Genomic DNA, 21,313 nt, shown 5'->3' on the forward strand with positions numbered 1-21,313 from the left:
TCCAAAAAGTGTTAAGAGAAAAGAATACTTTCTAACTCATTCTATGAGCTCAGCATTACTTGAAAGACAAATGCCAACGTCAGACAAAGACATCACAAGGAAAATAAACTACAGACCAATATCCCTTACTAATATAGATTTTAAAATCTTCAAAAATACTTGTAAGCTAAATCTAATAGCATATCAAAAAGAATATTCATCATGGCAAAGTGGGATTTATCCTAGGAATGCAGGATAGTTTAACATACAAAAACCAATCAATGAAAGATATCACATTAATAGAACAAATGGGGCATGATCATTTCAACTGATGCAAATAAAACCTCTGACAAAGTGTTTCATGATAAAAACACTTGGAAAACTAGGGACAGTTTCTTGAAATTCATTAGGGAATTTATGAAAAAACCCACAGCTAACATCATACTCAATAGTGAAAGACTTAAGCTTTCCCTCTAAAATCAGGAATAAGACAAGGATACCTGCTTTCATTCTTGCTATTCACAGAAATAAAAGATATCCAAACTGGAAAGAAAGAAGTAAAACTATCTATATTTGAAGACAACATGATTCTACATATTGAAGTGCCCCGAGACCCCTCCCCTACATATACTACTAGATCTAATAAACAAATCCAGCAAAGATGCATACAACGTGTATACATCAGTTGTGTTTGTACATACCAGCTATGAACAATACAAAAAGAAAATTCTATTCTAACAGTTCTATTTACAAGAGCATCCAAAAGAATAATATACTTAGGAACAAAGTTAACCAGAGAGGTGAATGACTCACACACTGAAACTATAAAACCTCAATGAAAGAATTTAAAGAAGACTATATAAATAGAAAGTTAAAAAAGAAAAAGAAAGTTTATGGACTGAAAGACAATTTTTTTGGGTGGGGGGGATGATTCTGAGATCATCACTGTGTGCTCTGCACTGATTCTCAGAGTTCCCTGCATCACTGGGCTCCAGGGGTCCACAGTGTTGACATGATCTTTTCTGGCTGCTTTTGTTTCCTGTCTCATTTTGCCTTTCTCTGACCCTTCCAAATAAATTCCAAACCGTGTGAAAGACAATATTTTTAATAACGGCAATACTACTTAAAGCAATCAACAGATTCATTGTAATTTCCATAAATATTCTAATAGTTACTTTTACAGATATAGAAAAGCTGATTCTCAAGTTCTTATGGAACTTCCAGGACCCCCTAGTAGCCAAAACAATCTTGAAAAAGAAGAGAAAAAGCTGGATGACCCACACTTTCAGATTTCAAAACTTACTATGAAACTATAGTAATCAAACAGTGTGGTACCGACGTAAGAATAGACATATAGGCCAATGGAATAAAATTGAGGATCCAAAAATGAAACCATACATTTATGACCAACTGATTTTCAACAAAGGTGCTAAGACCATTCAATGGGGAAAGAATAGTCTTTTCAAAGAGTGGTATTGGGACAAAAGGATTAACACATCCAAAAGAATGAAGTTGAATCTCCCCCTTATACTATATAAAAATCAACTCAAAATTGATTAGTTATCTAAATTTAACAGATAAAATCATCAAATTCCTTTTAAACCATCAAATTCTTAGAAGAAAACACAGGGGTAAATTTTGATGACTCTGGATCTCACAATTAACTTCTTAGATATGACACAAAATTCACAACCAACAAAATTTTTTTTAATTGGTTTTAATCAAAGTTAAAAATTATTGTGCATGAAAGAGTATTATGAAGAGAATGAAAAGATAACCCAGAGAATGGAATAAAATATTTGCAAATCATGTATCTGGTAAGGTTCTACTGTCAAGAATATATAAAAAGACAACCCAGTTAAAAAAGTCACAGAACTTGAATAGACATTTCTATAAGTAACATACCCTATGACCAAGAAGCAAGCCCATGAAAATATCTCAACATGATTAGTCATTAGGGAAATGCATATCAAAACCATGAGAACACTTTATACCCACGAGGATGGCTACAATAAAGGGAAAAGAATAGCAAGGGTTTTGAAGCTGTGGAGAAATTAGAACCCTGGTACATTGCTTGTGGGAATGTATAAACGGTGCAGCCACTGCAGAAAACAGTTTAGTGGTTCCTAAAAACAAGAAACAGAATTATCCTAAGTACTAGCAGTTCTACTCCTAGGTATATTCCCCAAAGAACTGAAACAGGCACTCAAGCAAATACTTAATAGACAAATATTCGTAGCAGCACTATTCGAACAGCCAAAAGATGCCCTACATTTCTACAGGTTGATAAAGGAATTGTCCTATATACAAACAATGGAATATTATTCAGTAATAAAAAAGAATGAAGTGCTGATACATATTAATGGATAGACTTCAAAAACATTATGTTAAGTGAAAGAAGCCAAATAGTCACCTATTATATGATTCTATTTATATGAAACATCCAGGATAGTAAGTCATAGAAAAAGAAAGCGGATTTGTGGTTGCTAGGAGTTTGGGATATGGAAAAATGGGATGTGACTTCTTAATGGATAGAAGGTTTTATTTTTGGGTAATAAATATTTTGGAACTAGACATATGCAAGTACATTGTAAAGGCACTAAATTCCACTGGTATTTTTCCACTTCAAAATGGTTAATTTTAAAATACGAATTTCATCAGAATTAAAAATTTTAATGTGAAAAATGAAGTACTATAAGAACTTGAAAACACTTTGGCTTGGTTTACTCTGTGGCTATTGCATACTTTAAGGGATTGAACTTTGTAATAAATTATGTATGATTTATATCTCCAGGAATTAGAAGCAAAAATCATTTTGAAATGTTACTGTTCAGGAAGTAGGGTCAAAACTGAATTACTCAACAATGAAGTCACAGCCAATGCATTTTATCACACTCAGTCAGAATGCATTCTTTGTACTATATATTATCCAGTAATAGTATGGAGGGCAAGATGCAGCAGCTCTTCCACTCTAAGTAAACTGGTCTAATCCTTGAAAGTAAACAGGTGGTAAGAACAGAGATATGGGAAATACCCAATCCTCTACTCACTAGGATCTAAGAAATCATCACGTATTATTTAGCTGGGAACAACTTCTGCAGACTTTCAGGTTTCTTTATCCTCCAGTCTAATCCACTATGTATCATGTGGCTGAAGAAGATTTCTATTACTCAAGTGTTTTTAAATGTATGGGGATTCAGTGTCTTATCCACAGATATTGTGCATTTGCATATGTGGAAGGCTTTAAGAGATCAAGAAATGGCTAGCATTTTCATATGGCTCGTATGCACAGGAAAATGATTCTGCATTTGACCTTTTGATTTGACTATAAATATTATATGAAATAAATGCATAAGGACTATGGCTTTTGCAATAACAACAGCATTAGTACTCACCATAAGAAAAAAGTACCATGGTTGGGGCACGCCATACTGTCCTGGAAAGACAGTTTCTATATACCAGGTCACAAGGCCATACAAGAAAGCATCAAGTAAAAGCATTAACAAAATATGGCCAAACATGAGATTATCCTCAAGGTTGACTGGTGTCCAAATGTTATCCCATCTAATACCAATTTCTGAAATAAAAAGGAGATACCATAGATGACAGCTCTGTGAAACAGGAAAGAAAAAGGGTTGATACTCTAAATCCTGTCACTGTGAATTATCTATATGTTAATACCCTTATTATTTAAGTCATCTAAGAAAATGATGGAATATGTAGTAATACTGGGTTCTTCTGACCTCCCTTCAGAATCTACAAAAATAAATAGGAATGACTGAGACAAGGTCAATGAATGAAACAAAAATAATAATAAAAAAGGCAAGAAAAAAGCAAGCCTATTAGATCCTATTTTTCTATCCCTTCATACTAAATTCACATTTAAACTACCATCAGGGTATACAAATCTGGAAAAATATTGACTAGAGATGGATGCTGACTACAAAGCAGAAGAAAAAGAGGTTTTGGTTAAATATAGTTCTGGGGCACCTCCGTGGCTCAGTTGGTTAAGTGTCCAACTCCTGATTTTGGCTCAGGTCATGATCTCAGGGTCATATGAGATTGAGCCCCACAGTGGGCTCCATGCTGGGTGTAAAGCCTGCTTGAAATGCTCTCTCTCCCTCTGCTCTTCCTCCCCTGCTCACACACATGGACACACACTCTCTCTCTCAAATTAATAAGTAAAAAAGTAAATAAATAAATAAAGTTCTGATAGAAGGGAAAAAGTCATCCAAAAAAAAGTTATCCTTTGTTCTAGTTCTTCTATTTCTCGACACAGTGTAGCACAACTGAAAAAGCATGGGGGCTTGCAGTGAACTCCTAATTCAAAGACATTTCATGAATATGGACAATGAAACTTGTCCTTTCTTCAGCTTCAGCCTCCTTTTCCTATAGATCAGCACCATGAGAGTATTCATCAGTACTTGTTTTTGAAAAAGCTATAAAAAGGTAATAGTTTAAGCAAAAGTATTTAGTAGAATTAAAAATTATCAAAATGAAAGCCACTTTGAGAGGCAGTGAACAACAAATAAGAAAAAAACAACAAAAATGGTAGAATGAAAATTTTAGGAAGTCTGCTGTACATTGAAAAACCTCCCACCCAGAATACAATAGGAGTTCATGAAAGAGAAAATAATATAGAAAACAATAAATAAATAACCCAATAAAACATAATTCAATTAGAAAACCAAAAAGTATACATCCTGTTGCAGACTAACCCAATGAAAATCCCACATCTATATAAAATTTCCAGTGAAATTTTAATGTTCCATGCCTAAAGAAAGAAAAATGCAAGTATCCATACAGAAATCATATGTATATTCTTCTAACTGGCTATTCACTGGGTGTAGGCTTTTGTTCACAGGGGAAAAAATTAAGTCCACAATCATCTTCATTAATGAATAAATGTAATGAAATTTCTACTAAATCCCAGTAAGATTTTTCAGAGATTTTGATAAAGTGATCGTAAAGTTCAAGTGGAAAGCAAAGTGACAAGAATAAAGAACAAGGTGTGGGGATAAGAGTAACATATTAAGACTTGTTATAAAGCTATGAGCAAATCGGGGCCTTTTCTGATTCCATACAAATTTAAGGGCTGTTTGTTACAGTTCTTTGAAAAATGTCATTGGTATTTTGATCGGGATAGCATTGAAATTGTAGGTTGCCTGGGTAGCATGGACATTTTAACTATGTTAATTCTTCCGATCCATGAGCATGGAATATCTTTCCATCTTTTTATGTCTTCCTCAATGTCTTTCTTTCAAGAGCGATTTGTAGTTTCTAGAATATAGATCCTTTACATCTCTGGTTAAGTTAATTCTGAGATAACGTATGATTTTTGGTGCTATTGTAAATGGAATGGATTCCCTAATTTCTCTTTCTTCAGTCTCATTATTCATGTATAGAAATGCAACTGATTTCTGAGCATTGATTTTGTATCCCGCCACAGTACTGAATTGCTCTATAACTTCTAATAGTTTGGGCGTGGATTCTTTTGGGTTTTCCATATAGAGTATCATGTCATCTGCGAAGAGAGACAGTTTGACTTCTTCTTTGCCGATTTGGATACCTTTGATCCCTTTTTGTTGTCTGATTGCTGTTGCAAGGACTTCTAGTACTATGTTGAATAATAACGGCGAGAGTGGGCATCCTTGGTGTTCCTGATCTTAAGGGAAAGGCTTCCAGTTTTTCCCCATTGAGAATGATATTTGCTGTAGGCTTTTCATAGATGGTTTTTATGAGATTGAGGAATGTACCCTCTATCCCTACACTCTGAAGGGTTTTAATCAGGAAAGGATGCTATATTTTGTCAAATGCTTTTTCTGCATCTATTGAGAGGATCATATGATTCTTGGCTTTTTTCTTGTTGATAAAATCTATCACACTGATTGATTTGCAAATGTTGAACCACTCTTTCATCCCAAGGATGAATCCCACTTGGTCATGATGGATAATCCTTTTAATGTACTCTTAGATCCTATTAGCTAGGATCCTGTTGATAATTTTGGCGTCCATATTCGTCAGGGATATCGGTCTGTAATTCTCCTTTTTGATGGGGTCTTTGGCTGGTTTGGGGATCAAGGCAATATTGGCCTCATAGAATGAGTTTGGTAGTTTTCCTTCTGTTTCTATTTTTTGAAACAGCTTCAGGAGAATAGGTATTATTTCTTCTTTGAATGTTTGGTAGAATTCCCTGGGGAATATGTCAGGCCCTGGACTCTTGTTTTTGGGGAGGTTTTTGTTCACTGCTTCAATCTCTTCATAATTAATTGGCCTGTTTAAAAAATCAATTTCTTCCTGTTTCAGTCTTGGTAGTTTATAGGTCTCCAGGAATGCATCCATCTCTTCCAGGTTGTTTAATTTATTGGCATAAAGCTATTGATAAAAGTTTCTAATGATCCTTCCAATTTCATTGGTGTGGTTGTGACCTCTCCCTTTTCATTCATAATTTTATTAATTTGGGTCCTTTCTCTGTTCCTTTGAGTAAGTCTTGCCAGCGACTTATCGATCTCATTTATTCTTTTAAAGAACCAGCTTCTAGTTCTGTTGATCGGCTCTACTGTGCTCCTGGTTTCTAATTCATTGATACCTGCTCTAATCTTGATCAACTGCTTTCTCGTGCGTGGATTAGGCCTGTCCCTCTGTTGCTGTTCCAGCTTCTTGAGGTAAGAATATAAAAACTGCATTTTAGATTTTTCTATTCTTTTGAGTGAGGCTTGGATGGCTATGTATTTTCCCATTAGGACTGCCTTTGCAGTGTCCCATAGGTTTTGGACTGTTGTGTTTTCATTCTCGTTGGTCTCCATAAATTGTTTAAATTGATTTTGTATGGAACCAGAAAAGGCCCCGAATCGCCAAGGAACTGTTGAAAAGGAAAAACAAAGCTGGGCGCATCACATGGCTGGATTTCGAGCTGTACTACAAATCTGTGATCACAAAGACAGCATGGTACTGGCACAAAAACAGACACAGAGACCAACAGAACAGAATCGAGAACCCAGAAATGGACCCTCGGCTCTTTGGCAACTAATCTTTGACAAAGCAGGAAAAAACATCCGGTGGGAAAAAGACAGTCTCTTCAACAAACGGTGCTGGGAAAATTGGACAGCTACATGCAAAAGAATGAAACTTGACCACTCTCTCACACCATACACAAAAATAATCTCCAAATGGACGAAAGGCCTTGATGTGAGACAGGAATCTATCAAAATCCTAGAGAAGAACATAGGCAGCAACCTCTACGACATCGGCCAAAGCAACCATTTTCATGACACATCTCCAAAGGCAAGAGAAACAAAAGATAAAATGAACTTGTGGGACTTCATCAAGATAAAAAGCTTCTGCACAGCCAAGGAAACAGTCAAAAAAAACTAAGAGGCAGCCCATGGAATGGGAGAATATATTTGCAAATGTTGCTACAGATAAAAGACTGGTATCCAAGATCTACAAAGAACTTCTCAAACTCAATACACGAGAAACAAATAAAATCATAAAATGGGCAGAAGATATGAACAGACACTTTTCCAATGAGGACATACAAATGGCTAACAGAAACACGAAAAAATGTTCAAAATCCTTAGCTATCAGGGAAATTCAAATCAAAACCACACTAAGATACCACCTTACGCCAGTTAGAATGGCAAATATTGACAATGCAAGAAAGAATAATTGCTGGAGAGGATGTGGAGAAAGGGGATCCCTCCTACATTGTTGGTGGGACTGCAAGTTGGTACAGCCACTCTGGAAAACAGTGTGGAGGTCCCTTAAAAAGTTAAAAATTGGGCTACCCTATGATCCAGCCATTGCACTACTGGGTATTTACCCCAAAGATACAGACGTAGTGAAGAGAAGGGCGGTATGCACCCCAATGTTTATAGCAGCATTGTCCACAATAGCTAAATCGTGGAAGGAACCGAGATGCCCTTCAACAGATGACTGGATTAAGAAGCTGTGGTCCATATATACAATGGAATATTACTCAGCTATCAGAAAGAACGAGTTCTCAACATTTGCTGCAACATGGATGGCACTGGAGGAGATAATGCTAAGTGAAATGAGTCAAGCAGAGAAAGACAATTATCATATGATTTCTCTCATCTATGGAACATAAGAACTAGGAAGATCGGTAGAAGAAAGGGATAAAAAAGGGGGGGTAATCAGAAGGGGGAATGAAGCATGAGAGACTATGGACTATGAGAAACAAGCTGAGGGCTACAGAGGGGAGGGGGGTGGGGGAATGGGATAGACCGGTGATGGGTAGTAAGGAGGGCATGTATTGCATGGTGCACTGGGTGTTATACGCAACTAATGAATCATCGAACTTTACATCAGAAAGCAGGGATGTACTGTATGGTGACTAACATAATATAATAAAAAAAACATTAAAATAAAAAAAATGGAGAGAAGATATGAACAGACACTTTTCCAATGAAGACATACAAATGGCTACCAGACACATGAATAAATGTTCAAAATCATTAGCCATCAGGGAAATTCAAATCAAAACCACACTGAGGTACCACCTTACACCAGATAGAATGGCAAAATTGACAAGGAAACAACAATTGTTGGAGAGGATGTGGAGAAAGGGGATCCCTCCTACATTGCTGCTGGGAATGCAAGTCGGTACAGCCACTTTGGAAATCAGCGTGGAGGTCCCTTAAAAAGTTAAAAATTGAGCTACCCTATGATCTGGCAATGGCACTACTGGGTATTTACCCCAAAGATACAGACGTATTGAAGAGAAGGGCCACATGCACCCCAATGTTCATAGCAGCATTGTCCACAATAGCCAAATTGTGGAAGGAGCCGAGATGCCCCTTAACAGATGACTGGATTAAGAAGATGTGGTCCATATATACGATGGAATATTACTCAGCCATCAGAAAGAACGATTACCCACCATTTGCAGCAACATGGACGGGACTGGAGAAGATTATGCTAAGTGAAGTAAGTCAAGTAGGGAAATACAATTATCATATGGTTTCACTCATTTATTGAACATAAGAAATAGGAAGATCAGTAGGAGAAGGAAGGGAAGATGAAGAGAGGGTAAACAGAAGTGGAAATGAACCATGAGAGACTGTGGACTCTGGCAAACAAACTGAGAGCTTTGGAGGGGAGGGGGGGGATTGGGATAGACCGGTGATGGGTATTAAGGAGGGCAAATATTGCACTGGGTGTTATACGCAAATAATGAATCATGGAACATTAGATCAAAAACTAAAGATATACTGTATGGTGACTAACATAATAAAAAGTTATTATTAAAAAAAGAAGGAAACAGATATATGCACATATGGAAACAACATAAAACAAAGGTGGAATTTGAAAGCAGTAGAGATCAACAAACTATCCAATAAATGATAGTAATAGTTTGATTTTCATATGGAAAATAAATAAAATTAAGTTCGTAGCTCAAAACCAACAGAAGTATCTACTCTGTGCTTACTGAGTTATCACGGTAGTAATAGCAATCAAAATTAACCTATGAATATCTTATAAGATAGTATTTTTATATTGAAAAAATTATTTACATTAGTATGCATACTGTTTGAACAAATATATGTGTACTATTATGGTAATAGCAAGAAATTGGAAACCAGTTAAATATACATTGCTTGAGAACAAATTAATTATAGTACCTCTTCACAATGGAATATTAAACAACTGTGTAAAAATTAGCATTTCTCTATGTGAGAAGAGGTCTAACATATTATGTAAATAAAGCAAGCAGTAGAATCGATTTAAAACTACTTTATTTCAGAGTATAACTGGAAGCTTATTGTGGAGTGATAAGGAACTTCTAATTTTTCAAAAATCTGATTTTTTTTTAGTACACACAACTGTCTTTACAATAAATAAATCTAGGGATAAATAATTTGTATAACATTTTCTTACTTTCTTACCCACTGTCCCACCCACCTTTCAAGGAATCAAACAGCAAAGGGAAAATTTGCAGGGCAAGCACTTACGTCTTAACTCCAACTTGAGTAGACGACTAATCCCCAGTGCCAATGCAACATTTGAGCTGAGACAGGCAGCCACCTTCTTGGTGAGGGTCAGTTCTCCGTAGAATTGAGTAATGGCATTAAATGGAAAGAAACTGGCAAAATATAGGAGACTTCCAGCAGAAGCAGCCAAACGGACTGATAATAAGGAAATTACAAGATCACTCTAAAGCAATATGCAAAATAACGAATAACTTTTTCTACTACAGTACAGGGAATAGAATGTAAGCTCTATGAGGGAAGAATGTTTGCCTTTCTTTTTCATCCTTGTATCACCAATATCTGGCACACAGCATGTCTCCCTGAATATGTGTGAAATAAATGAATTAACAGTTAATGTGTAGGATATTTACAGCCATTTAAACTAAGATTTATTCATGAGCACTCTGCTTGAGAAATTATAAATGCACACAATCATTATTAATAACTATTAATAATTATCAGAGTTTCCAGAGTGTGAAGTATTGGGTAGAATAAAAAACTCTATGAAATTTTAAACATATGCTTCCAATCTAAATCATCATGTCCAAAATAAAGAATGGTTGAATAAACTGATAACTACTGAGAGTTGGGTATGTTTAGATCCATAAGTAGGGGATCCTATAGGCTAGAAAAAGATTCTTGTTAAGATTATTATTGAGACGACATAAAATCAACATTGAGGAAGAAAGCAAAAACACTCAAATCATGGTCAACTAATCTTCGACGAAGCAAGAAAGAATATCTAATGGAAAAAAGACAGTCTCTTCAACAAATGGTGCTGGGAAAACTGGATAGCCACATGCAGAAGAATGAAACTGGACCACTTTCTCAAACCATATACAAAAATAAATTCAAAATGGATGAAAGACCTCAGTGTGAGACAGGAAACCCCTGAAATCCTAGAGGAGAACACAGGCAGCAACCTCTTTGACCTGGGCCATAGCAACTTCTTGCTAGACACCTCGTCAAAGACAAGGGAAACAAAGGCAAAAATGAACTATTAGGACTTCAAGATAAAAGGTTTCTGCATGTTGAAGGAAACAAAACTAAAAGGCAACCTACAGAATGGGAGAAGATATTTGCAAACAACATATCTGATAAAGGGTTAGTACCTAAAAATCTATAAAGAACTTACCAAGTTCAACAACCAAAAAACAATCCAGTTAAGAAATGGGCAGAAGACATGAATAGACATTTTTCCAAAGAAGACATCCAGATGGCTAAGAGACATATGAAAAGATGCTCAACATCACTCAGCATCAGGGAAATGCAAATCAAAACCATGATGAGAAACCACCTCACACCTCTCTGAATGGCTAAAATTAACAGCACAGGAAACAACAGATGTTGGCAAGGATATGGAGAAAGGGGAACCCTCTTACACTGTTGGTGGGAATGAAAACTGGTGCAGCCACTCCAGACAACTGTGTGGAGGTTCCTCCAAAAGGTAAAAATAGAACTATCCTACAACCCAGCAATTGCACTACCAGGTATTTACCCAAAGGGTATAAAAATACAGATTCAGAGGGGTACATGAACCCCAATGTTCATAGCAGCATTATCAACAATAGCCAAACTATGGAAAGAGCCCAAATGTTTACTGACTGATGAATAAAGAAGGTGTGGTGTACACACACACACACACACACACACACACACACACACACACACAGTGGAATATTACTTAGCCATCAAAAAGAATGAAATCTTGCCCTATGCAATGACATGGATGGAACTACTAAATGAAAGAAGTCAGAGAAAGACAAATACCATACGACTTCACTCACATGTAGAATTAAGAAACCAAACAGATGAACACAGGGGAAGGGGGAAAGAAAAAGAGGAAGAGGCAAACCATAAAAGACTGTTAACTATAGAGAACAAACTGAGGGTTGAGGGAAGGAGGTGGGTTGTGGATGGGCTAAATGGATGATGGGTATTAAGGAGGGCACTTGCTTGATGAGCAGGGGCTGTAAATGTAAGTGATGAATCACCAAATTCTACTTCTGAAACCAAAATTACACTATATGTTAACTAACTAGAATTTAAATAAAATCTTGAAACAAAAAATAAAGTTAATAAGGCAAATATAAAAAACACTCAAATCAAATTACAATACAATGATATAAACTTTTTCTTTCTTTAAATCACTTTATTGAGGTATAACTGACATGTAAAGAACTGTACATACTTAATGTAAACAACTTGATAAGTTTGGAGGTAGGTGTATACCTGTAAATACTTGTGAATACATCACAATCTATACTATAAACATACCTATCACCTCCCCAAATTTCCCTCTGTCCTCTTTTTTTCCCCTCTGCTCTCTTCATTATTATTATTACTTTTTTGGTGATATGAATACTTAGCATAAAATGTACCTCTTAACAAATTTTTTAAGTATTGTTAACTACAGGCACTATATTATATAGTAGATCTCTAAGATACTTCTTCATCTTGCATAATGAAACTCTGTCCCCCTCGACTAATATGTCCCTGCTTCCCTTTCCCTCAACTGCCTGGCAACCATCATTCTATACTGTCTATAAAGTATGACTAGTTTAGGTTTCTTATATAAGTGGCATCATGTAGTATTGTTTTTCTGTGTCTTGCTTGTTTCACAACATAATGTCCTCTAGGTCTCTGTTTTTACAAATGGCAGAATTTCCTTTGTTTATAAGGCAGAAAAATATCCCTTTGAATGTATATATCACATTTTCTTTAGCCATTCACCCACTGAAGGACATTTAGGTTGCTTTCATGGCTTGGCTATTGTGAATAATGCTATAATGAATATGACAGTGCAGATATTTCACTTTATTTATTTATTTTTATATTTTATCTATCTTTTTAATTTATTTTTTAATTTTATTTTTTTTTCCATCATGATATATGTATTCCTTAATCCCAATCCCCTATTTCCTCCATCCCCCATGCATGTCCCCTTTGGTAACCATCAGTCTGTTCTCCATAATTAAGAGTCTGTTTCTTGGTTTATCACTCTTTTTTCCCTTTGCTGGATTTGTTTCTTAAATTCATATGTGAGTGAAATCATATGGCATATGTCTTTCTCTGACTCACTCATTTTGCTTAGCATTATACTCTCTAGCTCCATTCATGTTGTTGCAAATGGCAAGATTTCACTATTTTTTATGGCTGAATAATATTCCATTGTATGTATACATCTTCTTTATTCATTCATCAATTGACGGACACATGGGCTGCTTTCACATCTTGGCTATTGTAAAGAATGCTGCTATAAACACAGGGGTGCATGTATCCCTTTGAATTACTGTTTTTGTATTTTGGGATAGATACCCAGTAGTGTGATTACTGAATCATAGGGTAGATTTATTTTTAACTTTTGAAGGGATGGGTGAAACAGGTGAAGGGATTAAGGGCACACTTATTGTGATGTGCACTGAGTAATGTACATAATTATTACTAATATAACACTGTACATTAATTACAGTGGAATTTAATAAACAAATACCCCAAAAATCTGTTATAGAATGAGTCTTAGACTTACCTTTATTGAAGAATGTGCTAATCATAAAGGCAAAGAATATTGAAGCAATGGCATAACACATAAGAAAGACAAAGATGAAACTACAGTCACTGAAGCGGAAGATTGGCTCACTGAAAATCTACAAAAAACCAATTATGACATCATGTAAGGTACACCATAAATACTGTCACATAAACATAAGAAGGAGAAAATGATAGCGCTAATGAGCTAGATCACTGCTCAGTGACTGAAACTCAATGGGATGAAAGTTAACTAAGTAACTTACTTCTTACAGAAGGGTTTATGTTTTTCTCAGAGATACAGCAGCCTCTGAGTTTCCACAGCAGAAATAAATAAAATCTATATTTCATCCTCCTAGCACCCGAGACCAAGCAGTTCACACTATAATTACTTTTTGCCTCCCAAAGGATAGTTACGGCAGGCTGTAATCAACTAGAACTAAGATGTCTAACACAGAAGCCATTAAACACATGTAGCTATTGAGCACTTAAAATGTAGCTAGTGTGACAGAGGAACTAAATTTTTATCTTCATTTAATTTTAGGTATCTTCATTTAAATTGAAAAATGAAGGCAGTGTCTAATACAGATCAAATATTTCTAAGGAAAATAAAATATATGAATTCAGATGTGCTGTAAATATAAAACATACACAGGAGTAGGAAGACAGTACAAAAAAATGTAGGGGTGCCTGGGTGGCTCAGTCGTTTTAAGAATCTGCCTTCAGGTCAGGTCATGATTCTGGGGTCCTGGAAGATATAGCATAGCCCTGTATCAGGTTCCCCGCTCAGTGGGGAGTCTGCTATTCCCTCTCACCTGCCCCATGCTCGTGCTCTCTCTCTCTTGCTCTCTCTCTCTCAAATAAATAAAATGTAAAAAAAAGAATGTAAAAAACCTCTTACTTTTTGAATTGGTTGCATATTCAAATAATATTTTATACATACTAGGTTAAATTTAAAATATCATTAACATAATTTTGCCCATTCTTTCTGGTTTTAAAAATTTCTACTGGCTACTAAAAAAACCAGTAGTACATATGTGACTCCTGGTATTTCTACTGGATAGCACAAAAATAGACACTTGCCTTGGCAGAGAATAAAACACATATCATAGAGATAATAATGATATAAAAAAAGAAGAATGTGAAGAAATAGGCAGCCCAGATGATCCAGTTTTTAAGTCCAATTATAAGCTGGTACTCCTGTAGGAAAGTCAACGCAAGTCAAATATTACATGTATCAGCAATTCATACGACTTACATACATTTTTCTATTTAAATTTCCCTATAGAACTATGTAAATAGTTAATATCATCTCCATGTTATGAATATGAAAAATCGAGGCTCAGAAAGTGTGCTGTTCAAAATTATGCAGTTAGGGCAGTGCTGGCATTAAAATATACTTCTTCTGAGTTCAGAGATCTTTCTTCATTACTACACCTAGTAATGGACCAAATGGGAAAACATCTAAAATTAAACTTCAAAATATTAAGTTCCCTTTCTATTATATTCTACTTCCTGGAGTATAACAGAAGTGTGTCTTTTTTTTTTTTTTTTTTAAATCCAACTGTCTTATGCTTGTTCCTTGTAGACAACGTATCTTTATCCCCACTCCGGCTGCTTTCAAGATTTTCTCTTTGGTCTTTAATTTTCAACAGTTTGAATATACTCTGCGTGTGTGCATCTCTGTGCTTGTGTGTTTATGTATGTGTTTGTGTGTGCATGGTACTTTTCCTGCTTTGTGTTCTCTGAGCTTCTTAGACCTGTGATTTGATGTCTATCATTAATTTTGGAAAATTCTCTGCCATTATTTCTTCAGCTCTTTTATCTCCTTTTTTGGGATTTAAATTATGTATATGTTATACCATTTATATTGTCTTATGCTTCTTGAATGTTTTATTCTGGGTTTTATATTGTGTTTTGTCTTTGCATTTCAGTTTGTGTAATTTCAACTGTCATACTCAACACTATGATTCTTTCCTCAAGTCTAGTGATGAGCCCATCAAAAGCAGTCTTCATTTTTGTTAGCATGTTTTTTATGTCTAGAAATTCTATTTGACTTCTTATAGTTTTGATCTGTCTGGTAACATTATCTATCTTATCTTGCATGTTACCTACTGTGCAGAAAAGTGTTATTAACAAAGGAGGCCTGAGACTACTATTCTTAGAAAGGCATGTAATGAGCACTGCATGTTATATGCAACCGATGAATCACTAAACTCTACCTCTGAAACTAATAATACACTATGTGTTAATTAATTGAATTTAAATTAAAAAATAAATTAATTAAAAAAAGAAAGGCATATTTATAAGTTGGCCTTTGGCTGGTACATGGGAACTTGGCTGGTAAACTATTCCCTACACTGACACAAAACTTTCCCTAAATGATAAGGATAGGTGACTGTGCCAAAACTGTTGATACAAACACTATGGTTCATGCTGAATACCTGCTGTCTAGGAGTGTGGAATTTTGGTACATGCTAGGCAAAGGGTGTCTACATGACCAGCCCCCATCAAAACCTTGGATGCTGAATTTCTAATGGACTTCCCTAGACATGAACGTCACAAACATACTGCTGGATTTTCATTGCTGAGGCAAGAGTGTGCTCTGTGTGACCTCTTGTGGGGTTGAAAGAAGAAGCCAGCAGGTAAATTCCTCCAGGCTTTGCCTGTGTCATATCCTCTTCTGAGCCAGCTATGTTTACACACTACACCACTATAATAATTCCTAACTGTGAGCATTAACTATATGCGAGTCCCACTAGTCCTTCTAGAGAATTTCAGAAATTAGGGGCTGTCTTGAGGATCCTGAACACATCTACCTTTCCCTTAGAGCCTTTAAATTATTAGTTATAGTAATTTAAATTTCCTTGTCTGATATTTTCAACATCTGTGTTTTATCTGTGTCTGGTTCTGATGACTGATTTGCCTCTTTGGACTATGTGTTTTCTTAATTTTTGGTGTGCCTAATAATTTTTTTGTTGAGACCCAGACATGTTATTGAGGGTAACAGATATCAAGGTGAAGGCCTAAGATGTAGGGTTTTATGTTAATTTAGCCAGGAGCTAAGTTCACTGTTACTCTAGTTATTAGAGACTTTAAATTCCTCCAGTGACCCTTTTTGTCTCCCTGCACACCTTCAGGTTTTCTCTTCCTGTTGCTCCCAAGAGACAAGTTTCTCTCTGAAATTCTGCCAGCTTGAAAAACTGATAAGTGGCATCAGTATTCACTTTAATGGTTTGCCTCTCTCTTTTTTTCACCCCTATGTTCATCTGTTTCTGTAAAAATGTTTTTAGGCCTGAGGGGCTCTTTTCTATGGAGAGTTGGATTATTTCTACATATTTATCATTGGTGGGTAGTTGTTACATCCCAGTAGCAGAAAATATAAAACAAGAAAACAGACTCTTAACTATAGAGAACAAACTGAGGGCTGCTGGAGGGGTGGTAGGTGGGGGGATGGGTTAAATGGGTGATGGGGATTAAGGAGGACACTTGTGATGAGCACCTGGTGTTGTATGTAAGTGATGAATCTCTAAATTCTACTCCTGAAACTAACATTATATTATATGTTGACTAACTGGAATTTAAATAAAAACTTGAAACAAACAAAGAAATTGGGATTACCTTCAATCTTTTTTCCCTTTCCCAGACAATGGATCGCATGATGGAAAGTACAGTTGGAGAGAACATGAGTATGAACATCAAAGGGAGGAAGGAACTAGTGATCCAAATTAATCCATCATGAGAATAAGCTGGATGTGGAAATCTCTGTATAAAGATACTGATACTACTGAACAGTTTTTGGCTAGCAATGCTCTCATGATACAGCATGATGGCCTTATCTAAGGCATGCTGTACAGCCAGGAACCCTTCTCTGATGTACCCTGCATGATAAAACAAACGCTGTCAAATAAAACAGACTAAGGAACTGCTCAGACACATAAATAACACAGCAATTCAAGTAAGTCATAGTTTGTCACCTACAGAACCCAAATTTACTGCTGTATCAAGGCTAAATGCATGTAATTACCCTGAAAACATATCAGAGTTTTGACATAGAAGTAAGGGATACTTCTTCAGCTGAATCTGATTCACATCTTCCCAAAATTATATATACTTAATGACAATGGTAGGCTTGCTAATGCAATCTATACCTATAAAAAGAATGAAGATTTAATTAAATATTAGAGACATGAAGACTTGGAAATGTAAATAGAGAAATGAGGCTCAGAATCACAGATAAGTTCTACAGAGTAATGCAGAATGGCCCTCAAGAAAAATTGTTCCACTGAAACCAAGTCAACCATACAACGAAAAGGCAACTTAGGGTTTAATTTGTTTTTATTGATTTCTAAAATTGGAACTCTGATCATTAATTTTGTACTTCTCCATTTTTCTAATATGAACATTTATTTTTATTTATTTTAATGTTTTTTTTATTATATTATGTTAGTCACCATACAGTACATCTCTAATATGAACATTTAAAACAATGAGCTTCTTTCTAAGCATGGCTTTAGCTATATTCCTCCAATTTTGCTCCGAATCTTAACATGTTAGCTTTCCTTATTATTCAATTTAAAATATTTTCTGATTGTGAAAGAAGTCACAAAGAAATGGTTGTTACTGTCCAATGGTTGTTATTCAGAAATGGTTGTTTAATATCCAAATATTTTTCTAATTATCTAATGTTTCCAATTATCTCATTGTTATCTGCCCCTAATTTCACTGTCATCAGAGAACACACTCTACATGATTTCAGTCTTTTTAACTTCAATGAGATTTATTTTACAACTCAACATAAGAGTTATCATGGTGAAAATGCCATGTGCACTTAAAAAGAATGTGTATTCTACCACTGGTGAGTAATTGCTCTGCAAATGTCAATCAATTCAGGGAAACTGAAAATGTTTTTCATATCATCTACTTCTTTACAATTTTTTTGTTTAGATGCTCTGTCAACTGCTGAGAGGATATTAATATCTCCATCAACAACTGTGGTATTGCCCAATTCTCCCTTTAATTCTGTCAATTTTTGCTTCATGTATTTTGAAGCTGTTATTAGATGCATATATATTTATAATTGTTATATCTTCCTGACCAACTGACCTTTTGTCTTGAAATCTGTTTTATCGGATATGTGTATATCTGCTCCAGCCACTTGATGGTTATTGTCTTTAATCACATTTAAGACTCTTACAGCCATTCTTCTACACCTTCTCTTTTCTGCCCTCTTCTCTTTTATCCATCAGGGACTCTAACTACACATATGTTAGAACTTTTGGTATTGCCCCACAGTTCAATGAAATTCAATTTTTATGTTTTTCAAACTGAATACATTTTATTGTTGCAAGTTCATTTACTCTTTCTTCTGTTATCTTCACTATTAAATCTGTCCTGTATTTTCCAATTCTAGACTTCATGTTTTATTCCTTTTTTATGGTTTCTAATTCTCTGCTAAGACTTAGCACTTCTTTCATTGTGCACTTACTTTAATTCAAAGACTGAGAATAGTTATAATAGCCACCTTACAACAAGTTCTTATCTGCTAATTCCCTAATCTGAGTTTTCTTGGAGTCTCGGTTGATATTAAGATGCAGTACACAAAACCACTGTAATAGTAATACGATATTGGTTTAAGAGTAATAGAGCTACCCTATGACCAAGGAATTGCACTACTGGGTATTTACCCCAAAGACACAGACGTAGTGAAAAGAAGGGCCATACGCATCCCAATGTTCATAGCAGCATTGTCCACAATAGCTAAACTGTGGAAGGAGCTGAGATGCCCTTCAACAGACGAATGGATAAAGAAGATGTTGTCCATATACACAATGGAATATTACTCAACCATCAGAAAGGATGATTACCCAACATTTGCATTAACATGGATGGAACTGGAGGAGATTATGTTAAGTGAAATAAGCAGAGAAAGACAATTATCATATGGTTTCACTCATTTATGGAACATAAGGAATAGCAGGGAGATCATTAGGAGAAGGAAGGGAAAAATGAAGAGGGGGGATAGAGGGGGAGATGAACTATGAGAGACTATGGACTCCAGGAAACAAACTGAGGGTTTTAGAGGGGAGGGAGGGTGGGGGGATGGGCTAGCCTGATGATGGGTATTAAGGAGGGCACGTATTGCATGGAGCACTGGGTGTTATACGCAAACAATGAATCACGGAACACTACATCAAAAGCTAATGACGTACTGTATGGTGACTAACATATCATAAAAGAAAAAAAGAGTAGAAAGACTAGGGCCACCTGGGTGGTTCCACTGGTTAAGCATCTGTGTTTGGCTCAGGTCACGATCCCAGGGTCCTGGGATTGCACCCTGTGTTGGGCTCCCTGCTCAGTGGGGAGTCTGCTTCTCTCTCTCCTCCCCGCTTGTGCTCTCTCTATCTCTGTTGCTGTATCTCTCTCAAATAAATAAAAAAATAAAAAATCTTAAAATAAAAGAGTAGACAGACTAATAAGAAAAAAGAATTTTAGGATATTATTTTAAACAGTTTTGGGAAAACTGTTTTCCTTTCTGTGGTAAAAAAACAATACTGAATCCCTAACACAAACTACATACAAATGTGAACTCCTTCCTCGTGGATTAACAACCAAATCATAGAAGGAAAAACCATAAAGAGGAAATAGCAGAAGAATATTTTTGAATTTAGAAGTAGGGATGGACTTCTTAAACAAAGGCCCAGAAAAAGGCCATGTGGCCAAAAATTGCTACATTACATCAAATAAAAGATTTCTGCTATTTCAATAAAGGACAGCATAGGTAAAATCAAAAGTTGGAAAAAGATACTTCCAAAATTTGGAACCAACAATATATCTGAAAATACATGGAACTCCTGAATAAATATAAATCTTTAAATAGATATTTAAATAAAATGTGTGTTAGATTACTTGAAACTGTGTTCCATGGAGGGATTGTTGTTTTAAGTTTTAAAATATCACAAAAGTTCATTTGTGGTAAAAAAAAAAAAAAACAACTGAAAAATTAAGCATAGTTTCCCATTCCTCCCCTGATTCATGTAATAGATAAGATCATTTTAATTTTCTACTCATTTCCCTGCCAATCCTTCTTAGTCTTTGTACCTTTGTCCTCCTTTATTTACCTAGCATTCAGTCCTTCATCCTTCCTTCTCTAACATTTTCCCCCAAATATCAAGGTATTAAGGAGATCTAAGGGTATATATTGCTAGTTCTCAAGTAATGTGCCACTTGAAGTTGAGAAGTGAAATGACAAAATAAAATCCCAACATCTGAAAAAATCATTCTCTGAAATATCTTGATCACTTATATAAATTATTAATACATAAATTGTGAAACATAGGCCACAGTCTTATTTGTTCAGCAACAGTATATAACAAAAAACAAAGATAAACTATGAGTATTATCACTTGGAGATAAGCATCCACTACCATATTAAATCATTTCTCCTATTCATGCTAAATATTGCTATGTGGACTGTGTCTCTCACAACTTCCAGGAGAAATTTCATACTCCTTCATCTACACACCAGGTCTTTAATGGCCTTTTTGCCGCCTAGCCTCATTTTTAACAGCCTTACATGCACCCTCTATTCTAGCTATATAAATAAAGAAAGCAAACAAACCATGTAGGCCATGTAGTTCCCTGAATGTGGCATCCTGTCCTATATGTGCTCATGATTTTACTTCCACTGCCTGGAATAATGCCCACCATCTCCAACTAACTAACTAAATAAATGCATGTATAGATTCAGCTTAATCCTTAAGCTTAAATTCCTTCTTAGTAGACTTCGTAAAGATTATTTTTAATGACTGTCT

General features: G+C 35.5%; 1 protein-coding gene across 2 annotated transcripts in view; it reads right to left on the bottom strand.

Moving 5' to 3' along the window:
• The window catches only part of LOC123778840 (phospholipid-transporting ATPase ABCA3-like), a 159,853-nt gene that overhangs the window by 121,850 nt on the left and 16,690 nt on the right, over positions 1-21,313 (bottom strand). For both annotated transcript variants that reach the window (XM_087866185.1, XM_087866175.1), the window contains exons 5-9: positions 17,121-17,380; positions 14,583-14,699; positions 13,501-13,618; positions 9,954-10,127; positions 3,375-3,556 (exon numbers count right to left, since the gene is read on the bottom strand). In XM_087866185.1, coding sequence (XP_087722311.1) covers positions 3,375-3,556; positions 9,954-10,127; positions 13,501-13,618; positions 14,583-14,699; positions 17,121-17,380 — 851 coding nt within the window. The remainder of the gene's footprint in view (positions 1-3,374; positions 3,557-9,953; positions 10,128-13,500; positions 13,619-14,582; positions 14,700-17,120; positions 17,381-21,313) is intronic.

This window comes from Ursus americanus, chromosome 2, assembly GCF_024610735.1.
Source record: "Ursus americanus isolate L20-20 chromosome 2, mUrsAme1.1.p, whole genome shotgun sequence".
NCBI classification, from domain to species: Eukaryota; Metazoa; Chordata; class Mammalia; order Carnivora; family Ursidae; genus Ursus; species Ursus americanus.